Raw genomic sequence first — 20,084 nt, 5'->3', positions numbered from 1 at the left:
GTTACAGACTGTAGTCCATCTGTTTCTCTGCATACTTTGTTAGCCCCCTTTTACCCTGTTCTTCAGTGGTCAGGACCCCCATGGACCCTCACAGAGCAGGTACTATTTGGGGGGTGGATCATTCTCAGCACTGCAGTAACACTAATGTGGTGGTGTGTTATAGTATATATAGTAAGTGGAGCTGATAAAATGTACAATGAGCGTAGAAACAAGGAGCTGGTTATAATGTTATGCCTGATCGGTGTACTTTGCCATGTAAAAAGGACTGAAAAACTTAAAACGTTTCATATATTTTTAATGTGCTGTGTAGGTGGTTAAAAGACTTCATTATACTATTAAAAGCCATGCTGTTTCCTTTTTTCCTTACTTCCCCCCTCCCCGAAACTAAATTTATAAAGTCTATACGGCTTTATGAACCAAACCGCGTATTGTTTCTTACAGTTAAAACCAATTTTTCAAATCTCTCTTTACGCTTCTGAAATAAAAAGCCTATTTTTGTGATCGTGCCTTTGAGACGGACATATGTAAGTAAGCTTTCTTTTGACTGGCTGCCCCGTATTATACCTCATTCAAAAAGCAGTCTAGGCTGACACAAGCAATGTAACTTCAGCATGAACTGGTGGGCTAAACTGCTGCAGGATGAACAGGTAAATAGATGTAAAAGTAGTCATGGCTGTGACATCACAAAAACAGGGTGACATGGGTAGTTTTTGCAGCCTATTATCCATATATGGACTCTACAGACTTGAAACTTCAACAATGATTACATACCACATCAAACTCTTATTAAAAAAGTGTACAAAAAATGTATATGATTTTACCCCTTTTATAAAGGCTGCTTTTCTACTTGTTCCTTTACTAAAGTCTGGCCTAGTCTGGTCTGTCCTTGATGTGCCTTCAAAAAGCAGACTATATGGAAGTGTAAGGAACCGTTGGGTTTGGACTGACATCTTCAGCAACACTGGAAAAATAAACTTTAGCCACTCCTTTTATCTCCACTCTGTTAATTCTACTATAGACTGTCTGCAGTAATTACACTCCTTATAAATGTGCAGGTTAAAGTGCTGTCGGCGGAAGACTGGGACACGTAAATGTGTTCATGATTAGTTTCCATTTACAGAATGTTTTGAAACAAACGATGCTTGTATAGCACATCAAACTCCTTTGTGAAGAAGAAAAGAAAATTCATTTATCTATCATATGGCTACTTTAAAAAATATGTTTGTTGAAACGTGACTGCCTTGATTAATCAAAACACACAGAAGACTCATCTGGAAGGTTTAAAGGGCCCATTACCCACATTTTTCTTGCATTGTAGGTCCATTTGTGACATTTGTGTGAAAATGGTTCATATTAACATGACCATTTTCCAACCTCTCTTTTTCCCTTAGAAAACAGGCTGTTTTTGTTACTGTGCCTTTAAGACTGATATAAGACAAATGAAATTGGGGCTGCAAAAAGCACTCAGAGCTGAAACACTCCTTACACCTTTGATGTAAAGGCAGTCGTGGGCTGGAGGTTAAGGAACCAGCCCTGTGACTGGAAGGTTGAGTAAGGCACCTAACCCCCAACTGCTCCCCGGGTGTTGTGGATAGGGCTGCCCACCGCTCTGGACAAGTGCGCTCACTGCCCCCTAGTGTGTGTGCATTTACTAGTGTGTATGTGGTGTTTCACTGCACGGATGGGTTAAGTGCGGAGGTGAAACTTCCCCACTGTGGGACTAATAAGGGTCACTTAATCTAATCTAACTGCTCCACAGGCGCTGTGGATAGGGCTGCCAAATACTCCGGGCAAGTGCGCTCACTGCCCCCTAGTGTATATGGTGTTTCACTGCACAGATGGATTTGATTGCGGAGGTGAAATTTCCCTGTTGTGGAACGAATATGTCTCTTAATCTTAATATGAATGGGGAGGGCTAAACGGCTATAAGCTGAATAAATGGTTATATGTAAATTAGTTGTTTTTTGTGACATCGCAGAAACAACAAATTCATAACAGGCTGTTTTTGCAGCTTTGTTTCATATATGGACTGAGGAGTGAACGGCATGTTTTGAAACTTTAACAATGTTTACATATTGCTTTACATATAGCTTTAAACTCCTTTATTTTTAAAAATTGGCTTTCTATGATATGGACATTTTAAGATTTAGTGAGTTTCTTACAGGGCTTGTTTGCCTTTTGCAGCTTTCCGCAAAAACTAACACTGTGAAAAAAAATCATGTGATCATACCGAAAAGCTCTCGCCTGCTTCCTCCTCATCGTCCACGCCCGTGCACTCATAGTCATCTGGCAGGTCGGGAATGTTCTCCACTGAGGCGTATTTGACCGACAGGATGGTGCTGTTCTCCAGCTCCAGGCACTCATGGCAGCTGGACAGGTGCAGGTGGTGGCCCTCCATGTGGTGGTGCTCTGCTGTGTGCTCTGACTCCACCTGCTGGTCGCGTAAAGGTCTGCGCTCACTGCCGCCACTGGATGCGTCCGAGTCACGGCGCACGGCTGACAAACGAAGGCTACTTTTCCTGCGGACCTGCAGCACATCCACAGGCCCCTGCTCACACGGAGAAGCGGCGGATAAAACAATCTCTTGTGGCACGCTGGCGGGGAGTGACTCAAGCTGTTTATCCTTGTCCGACTGCTGCTTTTCAAAGAGTTCTTTCAGTGCAGATTCCCTGAGTAACACTGCTGCCAGACACAATCAAACAAAGAGGAATATGATAAATACATAAAAACAATACAGTGACCTCAAAGTAACTTTGAGATGTTTTTAAAATCCACCACTGGCAGTTCCCATTACCAATATTGCAACAAGAGTCTGCATGTTTCTCTATGGTCAACTAATCCACATCAAAACACTCTGAATGACTGTTTATGTCTATAAATATATATATATGTACATCAGGCATAATATATGTATATATATGTATATACACAAACACACACACACACACACACACACACACACACACACATATATATATATATATATGTGTGTGTGTGTGTGTGTGTGTGTTCAATGTGCTAGTGTTTCTGTAGGAACAGGGACTAAATTGGCATCTGCATGCAGACATCAATAAAAAGCTTGGAAACTGTGGCTGTTCTGTTAACGCATTCAGTGACGGTGATGCTCATGCATCAGTCAGAGGAGTCACCCTTCACTACATTATCCACAAATGGGTGGGTGCCTGAGTGCTGAACACAGAGTGAACGGTACAAGCCTGAATGCTTGACCCCTACAGTGAGGGGGGCCAATGGCTCTGTTACACTGCAGAGAGGATTTGCTTCGGGTTCAGAGAAAACAGAGGAAGAAACAATTAAACTAACAAACTATTTTTTCCGGTATGAGGCCATTTTCCATCTGCAGACGATCTTCCAGAAAAGCCACTCCCAGAGTGCTGAAGTTGTCGAGGCTGGCTTCAGCCACTGCCCTGTAGGGCTGCCCTGGACTGCAGGCCAGAGGAAGGCAATAATCTGACCACTTCAGCCCCTACAAAGAACATTAAACAAATTAAACAGTCAAAAGTTAGAAAAGAGCTCAGTTATGTGTGTTTTCACACATTTCTGAAATGCTCACTAAAAAGTGCTTGTTCATATATCAAAACTATGGCAATGACAAAGTAAAATACACGACTTAATATCTATGAACAGAAGGCAAAGTCCAAAAGAGTGACAATATACAGAAAAATTCAAACTATCAATTAACTGTTAACAGACACACATTTTTTCAGGTACGATACTATTTTCAATCAGGGTACTGTGTCTCTCTCTCTCATATATATATATATATATATATATATATATATATATATATATATATATATATATATATATATATATATATATATATATATATGTACACACACATATATCGGTCATTCTACATAAATGTCATTTTTGTGTTCCTAGCGTTTACAGATATATTACACTTGAAAAACCTGTTAGGGTTACAATTTACTGATATTTTAAAATAAAAAATAAGTTATTTTAATAATTACACCTTCTTCAGCCTCAATTTAGCAATATTGGTTTTTAAATTATTATCTATTATCAATTATGTTGAATTCCAAGCTACAAAGAAGTTCTTGTCCCCCAGTCATGCGTAAAGGCTGAGGCCAGATTTTGAAGAAATTTTTTCTGCAATTTTAACAACAATAATCTATACGTGACCATGAAATAAATGAATTAAATGAGATAAAGAAAACAAACGCCAAATAAATATTATAAAATATATAATAATATAATAATATATAATAAAAAAACTCTTATTCTGAAATGAAAATCACACTGATGACATCACTTGACTTCCTTTTACCTATTTTCTGAGGATCTATGAAGAAAAGCACATGGTGAGTCCACTGTGTCTTTCAGTTATCAGAGATTTTCTCATTTAGCTCATGATTTCATATGAAGCTTTTAGCTGAAGTCACTGGTGTGACTGACTTTATTCTGAGGTGGATATCCCATGATTGACATGTGGTTTGATGCTCTGTAGCAGCCATTTTGTAAAATGCATTTTTCATTAAAAAAATGTCTCTGGTGTTACCTTTCTTATGTGTAACACAAATGAGGATAGGTAACATCAGTGACACCTATGGATAAACAGAAGAGTGGACGTTTCTGTAGAATGACCCATATATACACATTCCAATTAAAAACACAAGTACATAGGCCAATAAATATATTACATAAAAATATAACGTATATAACTTTGTTCCCTGAGTGTGAAACTTAATTTTCATCTAAAACATAGTTTGACTATATATATATATATATATATATATATATATATATATATATATATATATATATGTATATATATATATATATATATATATATACACACACATACATATATATCAGATTAGAGTGAAAGTTAGTAATGTGCAGTTGTGTGTTCCAGTAGAGTTAAATTGCATCCATACTGAATAGCCTACTTTCTTATTCACTCTTTGAGGTGATTGGTCCGCTCTCTGTCCTGCTGTAGCCTCTATAATAAAGGCAATATTCTCAACTCTTGGACCACTAATCAGAGAGGACCCCAAAAGCAACGTCCACTTGCTGAGGTCATCACACGCCTGGGTATAACAACAAAACAAACATGCGGTTACAGAGAAGCACATCACACAACTGATTATGTTAGAGAATTGTGAGTATTACTGATACACTTGATATTAGTTCAGTGTTCAGAAGTCTGAGACCCCTGGTGAAAATGCTTCTACTTTATACTCCTTTCTAATTTAACACAAAGGTTTTTCATTATAAATGATAATATCAGCCTCACAATTTGAGTGAAAACTAGAATCTTTCAATGTTTACATGAATTTCAAAATTTCTTAGTATTTGGTATGTCCACCTTTTGCTTAATGATAGCACACACTTGAGCTGACAAACTCCACAAGTCTGTGCAAAAGCCTCCGACAAGTAGATTAGATCCACTTGAACATGTATTTAAATAGAAAGTATAAGACTAAAAAAAATCAATTTCACAAATCTGTTTCAATTTGAAAAGTGATCTAGAAATAGAGCAGAATTTCAAATACGTCTTCATTTTAGTTGTCATAACTTTTCTTTGTTTTAATTTTTCACAATTCTAAAACTTTCCATTGCTTATTACCAAGTTTAAATAAAAAAATAGATTTTCAATGTGGTCGCAGACTTTTGGACTCCACTGTATAAAACAAACAGAATATTCACTCATTCATTGATTCACTCACTAAGGCTACGCTCACACTGCAGGCAATTCTCATTTGTTTTTCCAGTTTTGATCTTGGAAAAGATCAGCAGTGACGGCTCATTTGTTCATTTTTTTGGGCAAGAAGACCAGCTCACCCACTTGAGGCTTAGTTAGTTACTTCTGGTTATGTTGTTTTGTACTAATCATGTCAAATTTTCCCATTTAAAACTCACAAAAATAAAACTCACAAAAAATAGCAGTTCTTGCAAACTGAAAAGTGGTTTGGACTGTATTTTTAAAAACTGGGTTTCATGTGATTTTTTGTGATCCAATTTTGATGCAAATGAATCCGATTTGGACTAACAGTGTGAACACAGCCCAAAAACCTCAGAAATGCGATTTCACATAAAAATTACTTACAAATGTGGTAGGCAAGGAATTCCCAAAATATCCCAATACATGTGTTTTCTGTTTGGTCTTTAGATTAGAATCTGATTTCATCTGAACATCAAGGCCACTAGGGCTACAGGTGCGAGTGGACGTTTGACCCACCGCTTTTTAAAGTACTGGGGTGACGACCCACCACTTTCTGATTGAGTTCAGATCGCTTACATCCCATGTGTCAAACACAAGGACCGCGGGTCAAGTCAGGCCCGTGACACAGTCCTGCTCTACCCGCGAAATTATTTTAATTTTCTATTCTTATCAGCCCGTTTCACCCTGAGATGCACTACAGTTCCCAGCATGCACTGCAACAGTGTGCGTTCTGACCCCCAACAATAATCTACAGGTCAGCGGTTACACAAAAAGAAAAGATGCCTGGTGTTTAGTTCAAGCAAATAGGAAGTTTTAAAAAAACGATCTAAAGTAATTTATTTTGGATTATTTTTGAATAAGTATTCAGTACCTATTTTTCAGTGCCTTTGCTTGTTTGCAAAAGGTTATTTCAGAGCCTCTCGGTTCTACCTAATGGAAATTGTTTGCCTTTTTTTTGTTTTTATGATAATTTTAACAGACATCAGTGTCACTAATTAATGACATTCTATTAAAAGACTGGTTTACCAAGAGTGACACTGGAGTATTTTCACCTAAAATGAGTTAATGAAGCGAGTCTTGTTACAAAAATGCTAATAGAACATTAAAGTCATAATTAATCTTTTAGTACTTTTACTTTCGATACTTAAGTACATTTGAAAGCAAATACTTTTGTACTTTTACTCAAGTGGAGGTCTAAAGGGAGGAACTTCTACTTTTACTGGAGTAATATTTTACCCTGGGTATCTCTGCTTTAACTCAAGTACATGATTTGTGTACTTCGTCCACCACTGGTAATTTGGTCCACTTCAGCTGTTGTGGTGTCCAAATCAAATGAAAAAGATACAATATCTCAAAAACCCTCATGAGTGGTTTTATGGAGACATGTTATTAGACATGTTATTAACATGACATGAAAGGCAGTTTTAGTTACTCAGTCAACGTCCTAGTTACATTTAGTCACTCAGCCGGCCGCCGAACTTTCGGAAGTGTGGCGCCACTCTGGCTATGCAAACAAACTGGATTTGGGTTGCCTGATTGTCACAGTTTTAATCACGTCAAAAGGTATGTAAGGTATGCAGCTTAAATGTGCAGATATCGCTGACACAGGCGTTCAACTGAGCACACACAGCTTATACGCTTGTATAATCTCCATAGCAAAGCACTGTAGCACAAATGAAACGGATGATCTGGAGCAGCACAAGAGCCTAGGGTCGCCACGCTCAATGACAAGTCCCAGCTAGAGGGGAATAAAGCCCCCCAGCACTGGGCTGTGGAGCAGTGACAGTGCGGTCTCTGGTGTTGGAAGTCCATCAAATACCTTTTGTATGAGTTTGAGTGATGTTTGTGATCCACAACTAATCATCCAACATCAGTACCTGAACTCACTATTGCTCTAATGACTGAATGCAATCAGATCCTCACAGCAATGTTCCAACATCTAGTGTAAATCCTTCTTAGAAAAGGTAGTTAAGAGCTGGTACTGCAGCAAAGGGACGACAACCTCTGTATCACCCCTGATTTCAGGACTAGCAGCTGTCTACACACTTCTGGACCTGCAGTGTAACCCCGAATGTGGTTTGGACCGGACTCGAGTAAAAGCGAATGCACGAATAAACTGGATTCGGGCTGCCAGTGTGAACGCGCCCTCAGCGCTGGAGTGAACATGCACTGGTGTAGGAATCACCTGCGGCTCGGTGATGTAAATGGCCTTGTTGCCCCGCGTGAGGAAGGCTGCGGGGCTGCTGTGCTCGCGCAGGGCGCAGAAAGCCACTCCGCTCCGGCTCGCGCTCAGCCGCCTCAGCGCGCTGCGGATCACCGCCGTGTAGCACTTCTGGAAGCGGACCCACAGGTAGACGTAGCACAGCGTTATCAGCATGGTCACTGCACGGGGAGCAGCGCTGTCCTGGAGCGCAGACCCCCCGCTCCCACCATCACACCATCACACACTCACACACACACACTCACACTCACTCCAGCGCTTCCGCGGTGAGCGCTGACCGCACCCCGCCTCTTCCTCTACGTCATCGGCCCCAGAGCGCGTGCGCGTCGGCTTTTCGTTTTACTGTCTTTCAATACTTTTTTTTTAATACGCAAATTTCCGGCTCAGTGTTAAACCAGTTATGCTTACAACTCAAATACGAATCGTTTAGTCGAGAAAAAATGCTCTTTTTACGTTCCTAGTTTTTTATTATTTAAATTTGGGCTGCATCTCAAATAGCTTCATGCTCCCTACATAGTGCACTACACAGGTCGTGAAACAATGACTTTTACTCCAAATTAGTGTACTTATGTACTTTCAGTCCACAGCCAAATCTCAAATTATGCCATATTTAACGTATAGTGAGAGTCTGCTCGTAGACGCCGTTACGACCTGTGAAGTGTGCTAGGTAGGGATTAGGGAACCATTTGTGATTTGAGCTTAATGTACTTTAACGCACATACATGAACCAGGAAGACTGTTAAACCCTAATTATGTATATTAAAATTCAGAAAATAATTCGTTGTTTAATATACATTCTATTGTGAACTATTTGTTTTTTATTTGTTTTGTTTTTTTCATATTTTTCAATAATGTAATTAAATGAATCATAATTTAATTGAATCAAATGAATGGACACATGCATAGCTACATAAACAGTGAATACCGTTCAGGGTAGACAGTTAAACCTTAAATATCACTGGTGTCGGAACAAAATCTCGTATCTCCAAAATGGTAACTTTACAGGAGAAGGAAAAAAAAACTTTACTTTTAATGTAAGTCAATGGAACCAGAATTTTTTCCAAGTCATTTTGTGTTGTTTCTTTTGGGCCACTCTTCATGAAATCTACACACAATATAAAGAACAATAGGCACTTTCAAATACTGCCAAAAACTGAAAAACAACAAAAATGGAGATATAAGGTTTTCTTCCGACAGCAGCGATCTGCATCTTATATACCAGAAAAGAATTCATCCTTTTATTAATTGATAGACGTGTTCTATTTTTTTAAATTACCGTACTTCAAAACAAGTGATAGTGAACCTCTTGCCTTCTTCTCAGGCTGTTTGCACACAGGGTTGAATAGTAACAGAATAGGCTAACAGAAGAAGTATTGGGAATACATACTCAGAATACAATAATTGGTATTAAGCAATTAAGTATTCGGTCTAAGTCGCATTTTGTAAAGGCATTATTCAGAATACAGATACCTTTTACATTTGAGAATACTTTTAGGATATTTACCCACTACATTTAAAAATATATACCATCTTCAAAAGAAACATCATAAATGCTTGTTTTTAAAGCTATTTTACAATCAGCACAAGGTGTGTAAATACATACTCTATCTGTCTCAGTGTTACTGAGCTCTTTTGAAGGATGATGGACTCAACAGTCTCCAGAGTTGGGAGGGTCAGGAGAATTCACGACGGACCGGTAGTGTTTTGGACCAGTTACTGTGAGCTAATGAATAAACTCACAGCACAAGAACACTCAAACTGTAAATGTTACATCCGAGTGTATATCTGTAAACCAGTGACCCCTGTCTGAAGTGATAAAGCCCTGGTTTACTGACTGTAATTGAGACTGGAACAGTGGATAGAGACTAGATGAAGCTGAAGTTAGCACCATTTCCCATTCCACCTGATGTAGTGGTTACGTTCAGACGCCCGTACGGATGTTACTTCAGTGCATCGAGTCATTACTGGTAAGACATAAATAGGCCATAAACATGTTTCATGTTTGCCGTGGCAATATGCTTTAGCCTAGGATGATTAGGTTTAGGTGTTTAGGTTTCCTCGTTTTTGCACATCAGCTGTTTGATTTAACTTTCATGTCGTCTCCCAGCTGTGTGGTTTTAACTTAGTTTTGTCATGTTCTCTGAGTCCAGCTTTCTGATTGGTTACTATTGTTTTGTGTGAGGACTTAAGTGCCAGAATATGTAGGGTGATGACGCTGATGTTAGTAGTAGCCTATAGCCTGACATAATGACATTGCAGGATCGTGTGATGAGTGTGTGTGTGGAGTGTTGGCTGGTCGGCATCATGTAACTCCCAGTTTGAAAAGCCACTCTGGCCCTGCTTATACTTAAAGGGATTATTTGATCTGATGTGCAGTATTGACAGCTAAAATAAAAATCGACATTTTTTTTTTCTTCCATCAATGATTCATCAATGTCCATCTCAAATTCTTGTTAAGGAAGTTAAAATTGCAAACATGTTTGGGCGTTCTAGACGTTTTGTGGATGATGCCTGTTATACCAGTTCTTGTATAAACCATTATGTACGCTCAGCTGATGACGTGTACGTCTAATCCTTAATAAAAAGATAAAAAAATTAGAAACAAAAATTTTATTAGAAATGATTTTTTAAATATTTTAACTGTTTTACTTTATCCTGCCTTCCGCCCAATGACCGCTGGGATAGGCTCCAGCCCCCACTCCCCCCGCCCCACGATCCAGAATGATAAGCGGCTTCGAAAGTGTGTGTGTGTGTGTGTGTGTGTGTTTTACTTTAAGTACATTTATAAGCATGTACTTTTACACGTCTACTTAAGTAAAACATCTAAGTCTTCAACTAATCATACTTCAACTTTTACTCCAGTATTTTTTTACTTTTTTTCTTACTTTTATTTAAGTAAGGGACAGTCATATAGGCTTTAAAAGTTAGAATAGTATTGATTGACAGGAAATTTTCTTATTCCAGCACGGTAGTCCTCCTGCACTGCACAGTTTCCTGTTTTCTTTCACTCTAAGGGCGTGAATTTATTCTGATGATGTCATCAGGTGCTGTGGTGGTCTGTAGGAGAGGAGGTGGGGGGGTAAAAGTACTAAGAGGAGGAGCACCTCTCTTTTCCTCACTCTCAGTCTAAGTTGTGGGCAGAAGGGAGAGGATGCTCCCTCACGTTGTGGACGGGATCACCTCACCTGGACTCGGCCATGCCAACACACAGGGCCGTGCACGAGCCTTGGGTGAGCTGGCTGGGTAAGATCATGCTCATTCACTTAATCACTAACTTCTCAATGTGTAGTTGCCTGTTTTTATTTACAGTTTGCAGTTCTGCTTCTAGGTTTCCAGTAATTTGGAGACCATGGACTCTTACTGGAAGAGACCCTCAGCCTGAAAAGGTAAAGCCTTCTCTTCTCACAGCTTGTCAAGAATGTATTACAGATGGAGATTTGTTAAAGATAAGCTGCTTCTTTTTAAAACTGTAGACAGCGACCGGACCAAACAGACAGGCCTCAAAGGACATGCAAGGTTTTCATCACCCAGTGAGGTGGGTGTTGTGTTGACTTCTACTTGTCTAAAAGATAATGACAAATCTGCCTTGTAGGTAGACCAAAATATTGTAAATATACATTTTAAATACGTTTATACGTGTACATTATACGTTTACTATAAGAAATTTATAGTAGAACAAAAATAACTGGATTAATTTAATATGTCCCGAAAGCATCAAGCAAATTCTTGTTCATTTGTACCTAACAATTTGAAAAGGCATTAGACAGAATACAGTTACTTTATACAAACACCATCAATCCTTGTTTATTAACTGTTTTAATATGAGTGCATGATTTGCAGCAAATACATTAATTAGATAGACTCTAAACAGGAACTTAACAAATGGATTCTTTACAAACACTGAAGTTTCTGCTAAAGCCTGAGTAGACTGATAAATCAATGTGATGATCAGTTATTAATCTCAATGTTACTGAGCTCTGCTAAAGCCTGAGTAGACTGATAAATCAATATGATGATCAGTTATTAATCTCAGTGTTACTGAGCTCTGCTAAAGCCTGAGTTGACTGATAAATCAGTGTGATGATCGGTTATTAACCTCAGTATTACTGAGCTCTGCTAAAGCCTGAGTAGACTGATAAATCAATGTGATGATCAGTTATTAATCTCAGTGTTACTGAGCTCTGCTAAAGCCTGAGTGGACTGATAAATCAATGTGATCAGTTATTAATCTCAGTGTAACTGAGCTCTGCTAAAGCTTTAAGTAGACTGATAAATCAGTGTGTTGATCAGTTATTAATCTCAGTGTTACTGAGCTTTTTTGAAGGATGATCTAACTGAGCAGTCTCTCTAGTAATGGACATGTTCATGAGTGATAAGTTTAACATTAGTGTAGTACTGTACTACTGCATATCATTAACTGAACACTGCATAGCTACCCAGTTTAAAATCCAATTTACAATATTTTGTTATTGAGATATAGCAAAATTGTTCAAATGCATTTATGAATTTCTTTAAACTGGTACTGTGTGAAAAAAATAGCATTTTACAGTATGTATTTGGGGGAAAACATCCAGAAAATGCAGTTAAAGTGGAAATTGTGCCTAACTGTGTTCCAGTGTCCATAATATCCAAATATAAGCTTTATACATTTAGAGACAAATTTTATATAAAAATCACAGTTTGAAATAGTGCAATTTTCAATTCACAGAAGCTGCAGTTTTAATTGTATCCTACATTATTCGACATTGTCTTAACAAGTTTGATGGCAGTTAGAAACTGAGAGTAAACTCGTAGGTCATTAAAAAGATGTTTACTCACTGTATCATACATGTTTTGCTTAGAAACATTTTCTCTGATTACACCAAACAGGCTGTTCCTGCCCAGATCTAAAATCCAGGAGTATCTATCACATCTGGGAAGGAAAGTCCTGGCCAGCTTCCCTGTTCAGGCTACGCTGCACTTCTACAACGACGACTCCAGTTCTGAGGAGGATGACGACGACGAGGTGATGGAGGCTGAGTTTTAGCTCCCATTAAATGGGACCACCCAAAAGAACTACCAGCATGGAGACTATGAGCCTGCTTTGACAAGAAACTTCATACAGCTGATGAAATCAGGTCAATGGGACAAATCACACATAGATGTTCGTGCTGCTTCATGGTCTTTTTTGCCCATTCAGGATAAAGCAAGGATCATCTTGATCCAGATCATCTAGCCATTTGTGTTTAGGGGCTTCACTTTCACAGCAAAAGAAATGCTGAATTCGAGAGTCCTGGAGCATTTTCAGATATGCTCCTACACTGCATAGAGGCGTATTTGAAAGGACAATTATTATTGATAATGAAGACTATTATGAGGTTTATTTCTCTCTAGAAAGTACTTCAATCTTTATTTAAGGAAGAACTCCTGGAGGGCCACAGTGATCTTCCCATTCGTAAAACACTGATTCACATACTCTGTAGCTGAGGAAATCATCAAAGTCGATGTTTCCCGTTTAAAAAAACTGCTGTGTAAAACATCACAGAATAAGACTAACTAGGATCTGCTTTTGACTTTCATTTCATGAGGCTATGACAAGAGATATCAACACTTTTACCCTGATATGCTGAATACATTTTGTATTTGAAACCACTTGAAAACACCAACTGCCTTTGCATGCATCAGCACAAATGAGCCAGAATTACTTGGAATACAATGTTGTTGTATTGACAAACATTGATTTTAAGAATGTTGCTGTCCTTCTCATAACCAGCTACCGTTTAGAGATTAGCTGGATCAGGTGGGGTTGGTTAGGAGCTGGAAGTCTGCAGGAAGGTGGATCTCCAGGACCAACGTTGGTGATTTTGCCGTTTTAGAGCAGGCATGGGGAACTGAGACCCAGAGTCCAGCACAGTTTGGCTTCAGCACACCAACTAAACCTGGCGATTAGCTGATGAGTTAAATTAGATGTGGTTGAGCAGGAAAATCAACAAACTGTGCAGGAATTCTGCCCTCCAGGACGGGAATTCCTTAACCGTGTTTGAGTTTCTTCTAATCCAGGGGTTCCCAATCTCAGTCCTGGTGGCTTTATGTCCTGCTGCACTTTTCCCTATTCTACAGACCAGAGTCAGCTCACGAGGTACTTGTTAATGAGTTCGGTCAGGTGTGCAAGATGAGACAAAGCACAAAAATGTGCCTAGTGGAGAGTTGGCAGGACTGGAATTGTAAATCCCTGCACTACAACAAGCAGGGCAGAGGCATTCCAAGACTAGGCCTGAGAAGCACTGAGTGAGACCAGTTTTTCTTTACCCTGCTCCTGGCAACCCACAGCACTGCACAGTTTCAACTATTATCTGCCTCAACACATCTGAACCCTTCATGAGCTGGATCAGGTGTGTCGGGACAGAGAATAGTTGAAACTGTGCAGTTTTAGGTTGCCCAGTGCACGGCTAAGAAACATTGTCCTAGACCAGGGGTGCTCAATCCTACCACCCTGGACAGTTCAGATCCAACACACCTGGCTCATACAGTCAGATGCCCCTGAAGGCCTTGATGACCTGGATGAGGTGTGGTAGATTGGGGTTGGAGCTAAACTCTGCAGGGTGGCAGATCTCCAGGACCAGGATTGGCAACCATGGCCTGTAGGTATAATGCAACTAGGTTCTATCCTGCTGCTTCTACTTCTAGCCCTCATTGGGTTTGCCCATGACGCTCCACTCATGCTGAGGAAGAAGAGGCTGCTGTTTTGGAAACAAGCCTGTGAAAGAACAGGAGATCATGCTAGCATGTCTCAGGAAGCAGGCATGGTAAGAAGAGAGCGAGGATTATAACCTGAGACTGGAGCAGGAAACACAGCAGCACTGGGACAGCTCCTATAGGTCCATACAGCTCTGATCCTGTTTACCCAAGCAGAGCGTAAACACACCTTTAACCTGGGCATGACTCACCGTGACATCCTGCACTCACACCAGCACAACTTTGTGCACATACAGTCTGTACAGGACATGTTATACTAATCTAGATTCTAGTTTTTAGTCATGTTAGGTTTAAAATGCGTTAAAATGTTGCTGACAGTTGAATTGTGAGACACAGTTAGGTGTTTTGGTGCTTTCTATCATGTAAAACTACCTGTAATACATAAATAAAGATATGAAAAATGTTTATATATTTGTCCTTGTGTTGTATTTATAAAGGAGATGTGGTTCAATCATCATATATTAAACCATTCCACAGAGAAGGGACAGGACTCCATTCACAAATGAAAATATAAATGTAACATGACTTTAGCGAGGGACTAAACTCAACATGCTCAACATTTTGAAATGCAGTTGAAAATGACTGAACTGCATGATGTAAGTAATTAATTCCACAAATTTCTGAATCATTTAGTTGTTGAGATGTTAACAAGCCATTTACAGTGGTTTGATGTTAAGTGGTCCATTGTGGAGACCAACCCACATCTGCCCTCTGAGTGTTTGTATGTAATGTGGACAACACCCTGCACAAACTTCTTTTAAAAAATACACTTTAACACTTAAAACTATTGTAAAACAATGTTATAGGCATTTAAAGCTTTGGACATCTGCTTCCTATCACCACTGATGTAAACTAATTTTTGAAAAAAATCAATATATTCTAAAAAAAGGTTCTTTGGTGCAGAAGACTTTTAAAAATGAGATGTATGAGTGTGAACAGCCTGTTACACTTTAAAGAACTTCCACATAATACGAAGGTTCAATTAAAGGGTACAAAACGTAAAATATTCAACCACTATTTCATTGAAGTAATGCTGTAAAAATGGCTACTCATCTGCTACAGTGATGCCATCAGAGTTTGTAGACTGAATTTTATGCTTAAAAGACAAGAAATATCTCCTTTCTGATGAAGAACCTTGAAGGTGGGAAAAAATGCTTTGGGGTGGACACTTGAGGGTGGGCTGTTTCAAATGTGCCCTGCTAGCTTGCCAAGGGAGCCAGTTAGCACTACTGCTAGGAAGCTGAACATAATGTCAGTATTTAGCAGCCTCTACATTTAAGCCATAGGACACAAAAGGGAGTGTGTTGTTGCGAAATAACATCACGGCTGTGATTTGGTCGCAGGCACGAGCCGAAAAAGTGATGTTATTCGCGATAACACACAACCTCGAGAGTTCTATAGCTTTTATACAACAGTTAAATAAATAAAGTAATAAATTAATAAACTGGGCCGTGAACGCGGCGTTTAATATGTTTTAATTTTAGCAATTCCTTCCGCCAAATTATAGTTCCTTAACAAGCAGTTTGTTGCTACGTCAGAGTAACGAGCTCTGCTCACTCGCTGCTCAGTCTGCTGTAAGCCTCACCTTTTGAAGTACGGACTGAGCCATAAAACTGCCGCAATATCAAGTTTAGCTCAGTTTTGTCATTTTTTGCCAGATCAGTATTAATGTTGTTTTGTTCCAGCCAGTCTGTAAAGCATCTTACAGCCCATTTAGTTTGGCGAATGGTATTGGGTTCATTTCTGGCTGATTCCAGGTTGTTTAGCTGTTCTTCTGTCACAGCTGCTGACTGAAAAGCTGCTCAGTGGTGATGACAGTTTGGGAATTTAGTGTTGTCTCATCTTCAGAGTCTGACCAAATCGGCTGTCGGTCAAATGTGAACTTAAAAGTGTCCATTTTCTGTTTGTGGCAAAATAAGAAGTAAAAACATTTAAATGGCTTGAGCGTCTCCTACAGCTGTCAAAGTCGTTGCTTAGCAACAGCATCTCAGCGGATTGATATAGTGTTTGTGAAATAACAGCACGGTTTTCGCAAACACTGTATCATCAGAATGCTTCTCAACCATTTAGCTAGCGTGGCCAGAACTAACTGCTGTATAATATAGTTGATAAGCCAGCAGACAGGATGGGTTTTGTGGTTCAAAAACATGACATGCATACTAAACATAACATACTAAATGCTAATTTTAGTCCAGAATACTCCCAAACAATTTTCCTTTATTTACAATGCCATTTCCAAAACAGCTGGAGTGCTGAGCAAAATGTATATAAAAATGGAATGCAAATCATTTAAAGTATAAATTCTATTGAAAATAGTACAGAGACAACATATCAACTGTTGAAACAAACATTTTTTGTTTTCTGAAAAATATGAGCCCAGCACAGTCCAAACAATGTTTACCACTATGTTGCATCAACTCTTCCTTTAACAACACTCTGTAAGTGTTTGGGAACCGAGGAGACACTGCTGTAGTTCTGAAAGTATGTTTTTCCATTCTTGCTTGATATAGGATTTCAGCTGCTCAACTGTTCAGAGACAGCTTTGTCATATTTTTCGTTTCATGATGTGTGAAATCTTTTCAGTAGGTGACAAGTTTGGATTGCAGGGAGGCCAATTTAGCCCCCAGAGTCTTTTACTACAGAGCCATGCTGTTGCAATATGTACAGAATGTATTTTGGGATTGTCTTGCTGAAATAAGCAAGGCCTTCCTTGAAAAAGACGTCATCTGGATGGCAGCATATGTTGCCAAAACCTGTATGTTTCTGAATCATTTAATAATATTATGTCCCGTAGATGATGATATGTTAGAAATAGTAAGTTCTTTACTATTTTACATTGAGAAACGTTAGTCTAGAATTGGTGTACAGTCTTTCATAGAGTGGCGAACCCCTCTCCATCTCAGCCACAGCATATATTTTTCAAAAAAACAGTAATTTCTCAGTCTCAACATAATATATAGAGTTAAATATAGCATTAAATGATTTGGACATCATTGCATTCTGTTTTTATTTACATTTTGCACAGCATATTTTTGGAAAGGGGCTGTACATGAAACTGCTATTATCTAACATTTTGAAATTTTAAGAAATTTTAAGAAATTTTATAAGACTTCACGGTTATCAAAGGTCGGTATGAAGAGCAAATTTAGCCAAAATAATGATTTGGGAGCTTTCTTTTCCAAACTATTGTTAAAAAGCACACATTGTTTTCCAAATAGCCAAATAGTGGTTTAAACATCTTAAAGGTTTAAGTGTTGAAATCAAACCTAAAGTCTAATATGTGTGGGGTTTGGTATTATTCTCAAAATAGTACAGTCACAAACATGTACACATGTGATAAACCTGGTTCTACTTTAATATGTGAAGTTATCGCACATCAAAACAAAAAATGGTTCATTAAAAACCATTTAAAAAGCCACACTTTTTGACAGCTGTATATGAAGAGCAGTGGGGCAGTGGGGCAGTAGGGTCGAGCAGAAGGTATCAGAGGTTAATCACTGGCCAGACACTCGACACCCGCCTTGTTTGTTTATGATGGGTTATCTGCAGACACGACGGCCATCGACCCTTCACCTGTCTGCAGGAGGGCCAGGACAGAGGGGTGTCGCAGGGAGGGCAGGACGGAGTGGACAGGTGAGGGCAGGAGAGGTGAGCAGACTGATTGAGGACCCTCTGTGAAGTCCGGAGATGGGTAGATAGTGAAATGACCATTTCACTTGTAGTCTGATGAGTCCAGGAGGTGAAACACTGACCCTAACCTGACCGACATCCACTATGGAGAACCCATTGACCCCATCAGGACACATACAGAGCAGTTGTCAATTAGGGCTGATACAATTATTTGATTGAATTGTCAATTAAATTCTTTGGAGTGAGCAACTGCAAACAATTACTTAGCCGTTTCTTGACAATAATGCATATTTAAAATTCCAAAAAAGTTGGGATGCTGTGAAAAATGTAAATAAAAACAGGCTGCAATGATGTTCAAATCACTTAAACCTTGTACTTCATTAAAATAGTACAAAGACAATATATCAAATGTTAAAACTGAGAAATGTCAATGTTTTTGAAAACTATTTCCCCATTTTGATTTGCATGCTTTGCATATCATGGCATCCCAGCTTTTTGGAAACAGGGTTGTAATACTGGTCTCATTTTCACAGAAGGACATTGAATGTAAGTTAAAGTGAAGACATATTATATCAGGTACAGTCTGGAGCATTTCTATTGGCCCATACATCATATTTTTTCACTCAATGTGAGGGAGAGCTGCTATGTACAAATGATATATACAAAAAAACTCGAACACCACTGGTCAAATTACATTTTACAGTTTTTTGTTAATTTAAGTACATAATTCCTTTTTTGTAGAGTTGAACATATTGGAAAAAGGTATATCATATATATTTATATATATTTGTATGGTGGGTCATTCTCAGCACTGCAGGGACACTGTTGTGTTAGTGTGTGTTGCACTGGTCCGAGTGGATCAGACACAGCAGTGCTCCTGAAGTTTTTGTGTCCACTCCCTGTCCACTCTATTAGACACTCCTATACTGTTGGTCCACCTTGTAGATGTAAAGTCAGAGACAATAGCTCATCTGCTGCTGCACAGTTTGTGTTGGTCATCCTCTAGTCCATCATCAGTGGTCACAGGACGCTACCCACAGGACACTGTTGGCTGGATTCTTTTGGTTCTCAGTCCAGCAGCAAGACTGAACGGTTTAAAAACTCCTGCTGTGTCTGATCCACTCGTACCAGTGCAACACACACTAACACACCACCACCACGTCAGTGTTACTGCAGTGCTGAGAATGATCCACCACTCAAATAATACCTGCTCTGTGGGGGTCCTGATCGTTGAAGAACAGGGAGAAAAGGGGCTTAAAAAAGTATGCAGAGAAAATGGACGACAGTCTGTAATTGTAGAACTACAAAGTGCTCCTATATGGTCAGTGGAGCTGATTAAATGGGCAATGAGTTTAGAAACAAGGAGGTAGTTTTAATGAAGTGTCTGGTTGGTGTGTTATATATAAGTTTTAAAACAATCAAATCTACAGAACATTCTTTAATATCATTTATTATCAAGTACTGTGTATATCCTACCTCAGGAACTGCTGTGCTCACGTTATAATCTGACTGCATAAACTCACAGATCACAGCATGTTAAATAATCTTTGCACCTTATTCCACTACCTCATGCTCAGAAATGAGTGCTGTGTCGTTGCTGCACTGTCCTGTCTGTTTACTGTGTCTAATGTCTGTTCTATTTATTGTATTTACTGTATTGTTTCTAGTTTAATTTTTTTGCACACTTATGTCTGCACGTTCGCACTTTGTACTGTCCATTTTGTTTCATGCTGCACCGTGTTGTTCCTTGGAGGAACGTAATTTCACTCCACTGTGTACCTGTACATAGAT

General features: G+C 39.1%; 1 protein-coding gene and 1 long non-coding RNA gene across 3 annotated transcripts in view; one reads left to right on the top strand and one right to left on the bottom strand.

Moving 5' to 3' along the window:
• Positions 1-8,189, bottom strand: part of hlcs (holocarboxylase synthetase (biotin-(proprionyl-CoA-carboxylase (ATP-hydrolysing)) ligase)) — a 53,071-nt gene extending 44,882 nt beyond the window's left edge. The window contains exons 1-4 of one of the 2 annotated variants that reach the window (XM_036594933.1): positions 7,893-8,189; positions 4,932-5,072; positions 3,322-3,484; positions 2,231-2,682 (exon numbers count right to left, since the gene is read on the bottom strand). In XM_036594933.1, coding sequence (XP_036450826.1) covers positions 2,231-2,682; positions 3,322-3,484; positions 4,932-5,072; positions 7,893-8,084 — 948 coding nt within the window. In that variant the 5' untranslated portion in view covers positions 8,085-8,189. The remainder of the gene's footprint in view (positions 1-2,230; positions 2,683-3,321; positions 3,485-4,931; positions 5,073-7,892) is intronic. The other variant, XM_036594934.1, reaches the window with a different exon arrangement.
• Positions 8,190-10,986: 2,797 nt separating this feature from the next.
• LOC118825218 lies at positions 10,987-11,592 on the top strand. The gene is made up of 3 exons (XR_005008644.1): positions 10,987-11,171; positions 11,257-11,314; positions 11,402-11,592. It is a non-coding gene; the product is annotated as an uncharacterized LOC118825218 (long non-coding RNA).
• Positions 11,593-20,084: the final 8,492 nt, after the last annotated feature.

The sequence above is a fragment of the Colossoma macropomum genome, unplaced genomic scaffold (genome assembly GCF_904425465.1).
Source record: "Colossoma macropomum unplaced genomic scaffold, Colossoma_macropomum, whole genome shotgun sequence".
Taxonomy (NCBI): Eukaryota; Metazoa; Chordata; class Actinopteri; order Characiformes; family Serrasalmidae; genus Colossoma; species Colossoma macropomum.
The sequence above is the reverse complement of the archived record's forward strand: the minus strand, read 5'-3'. Positions and strand labels throughout refer to the sequence as shown.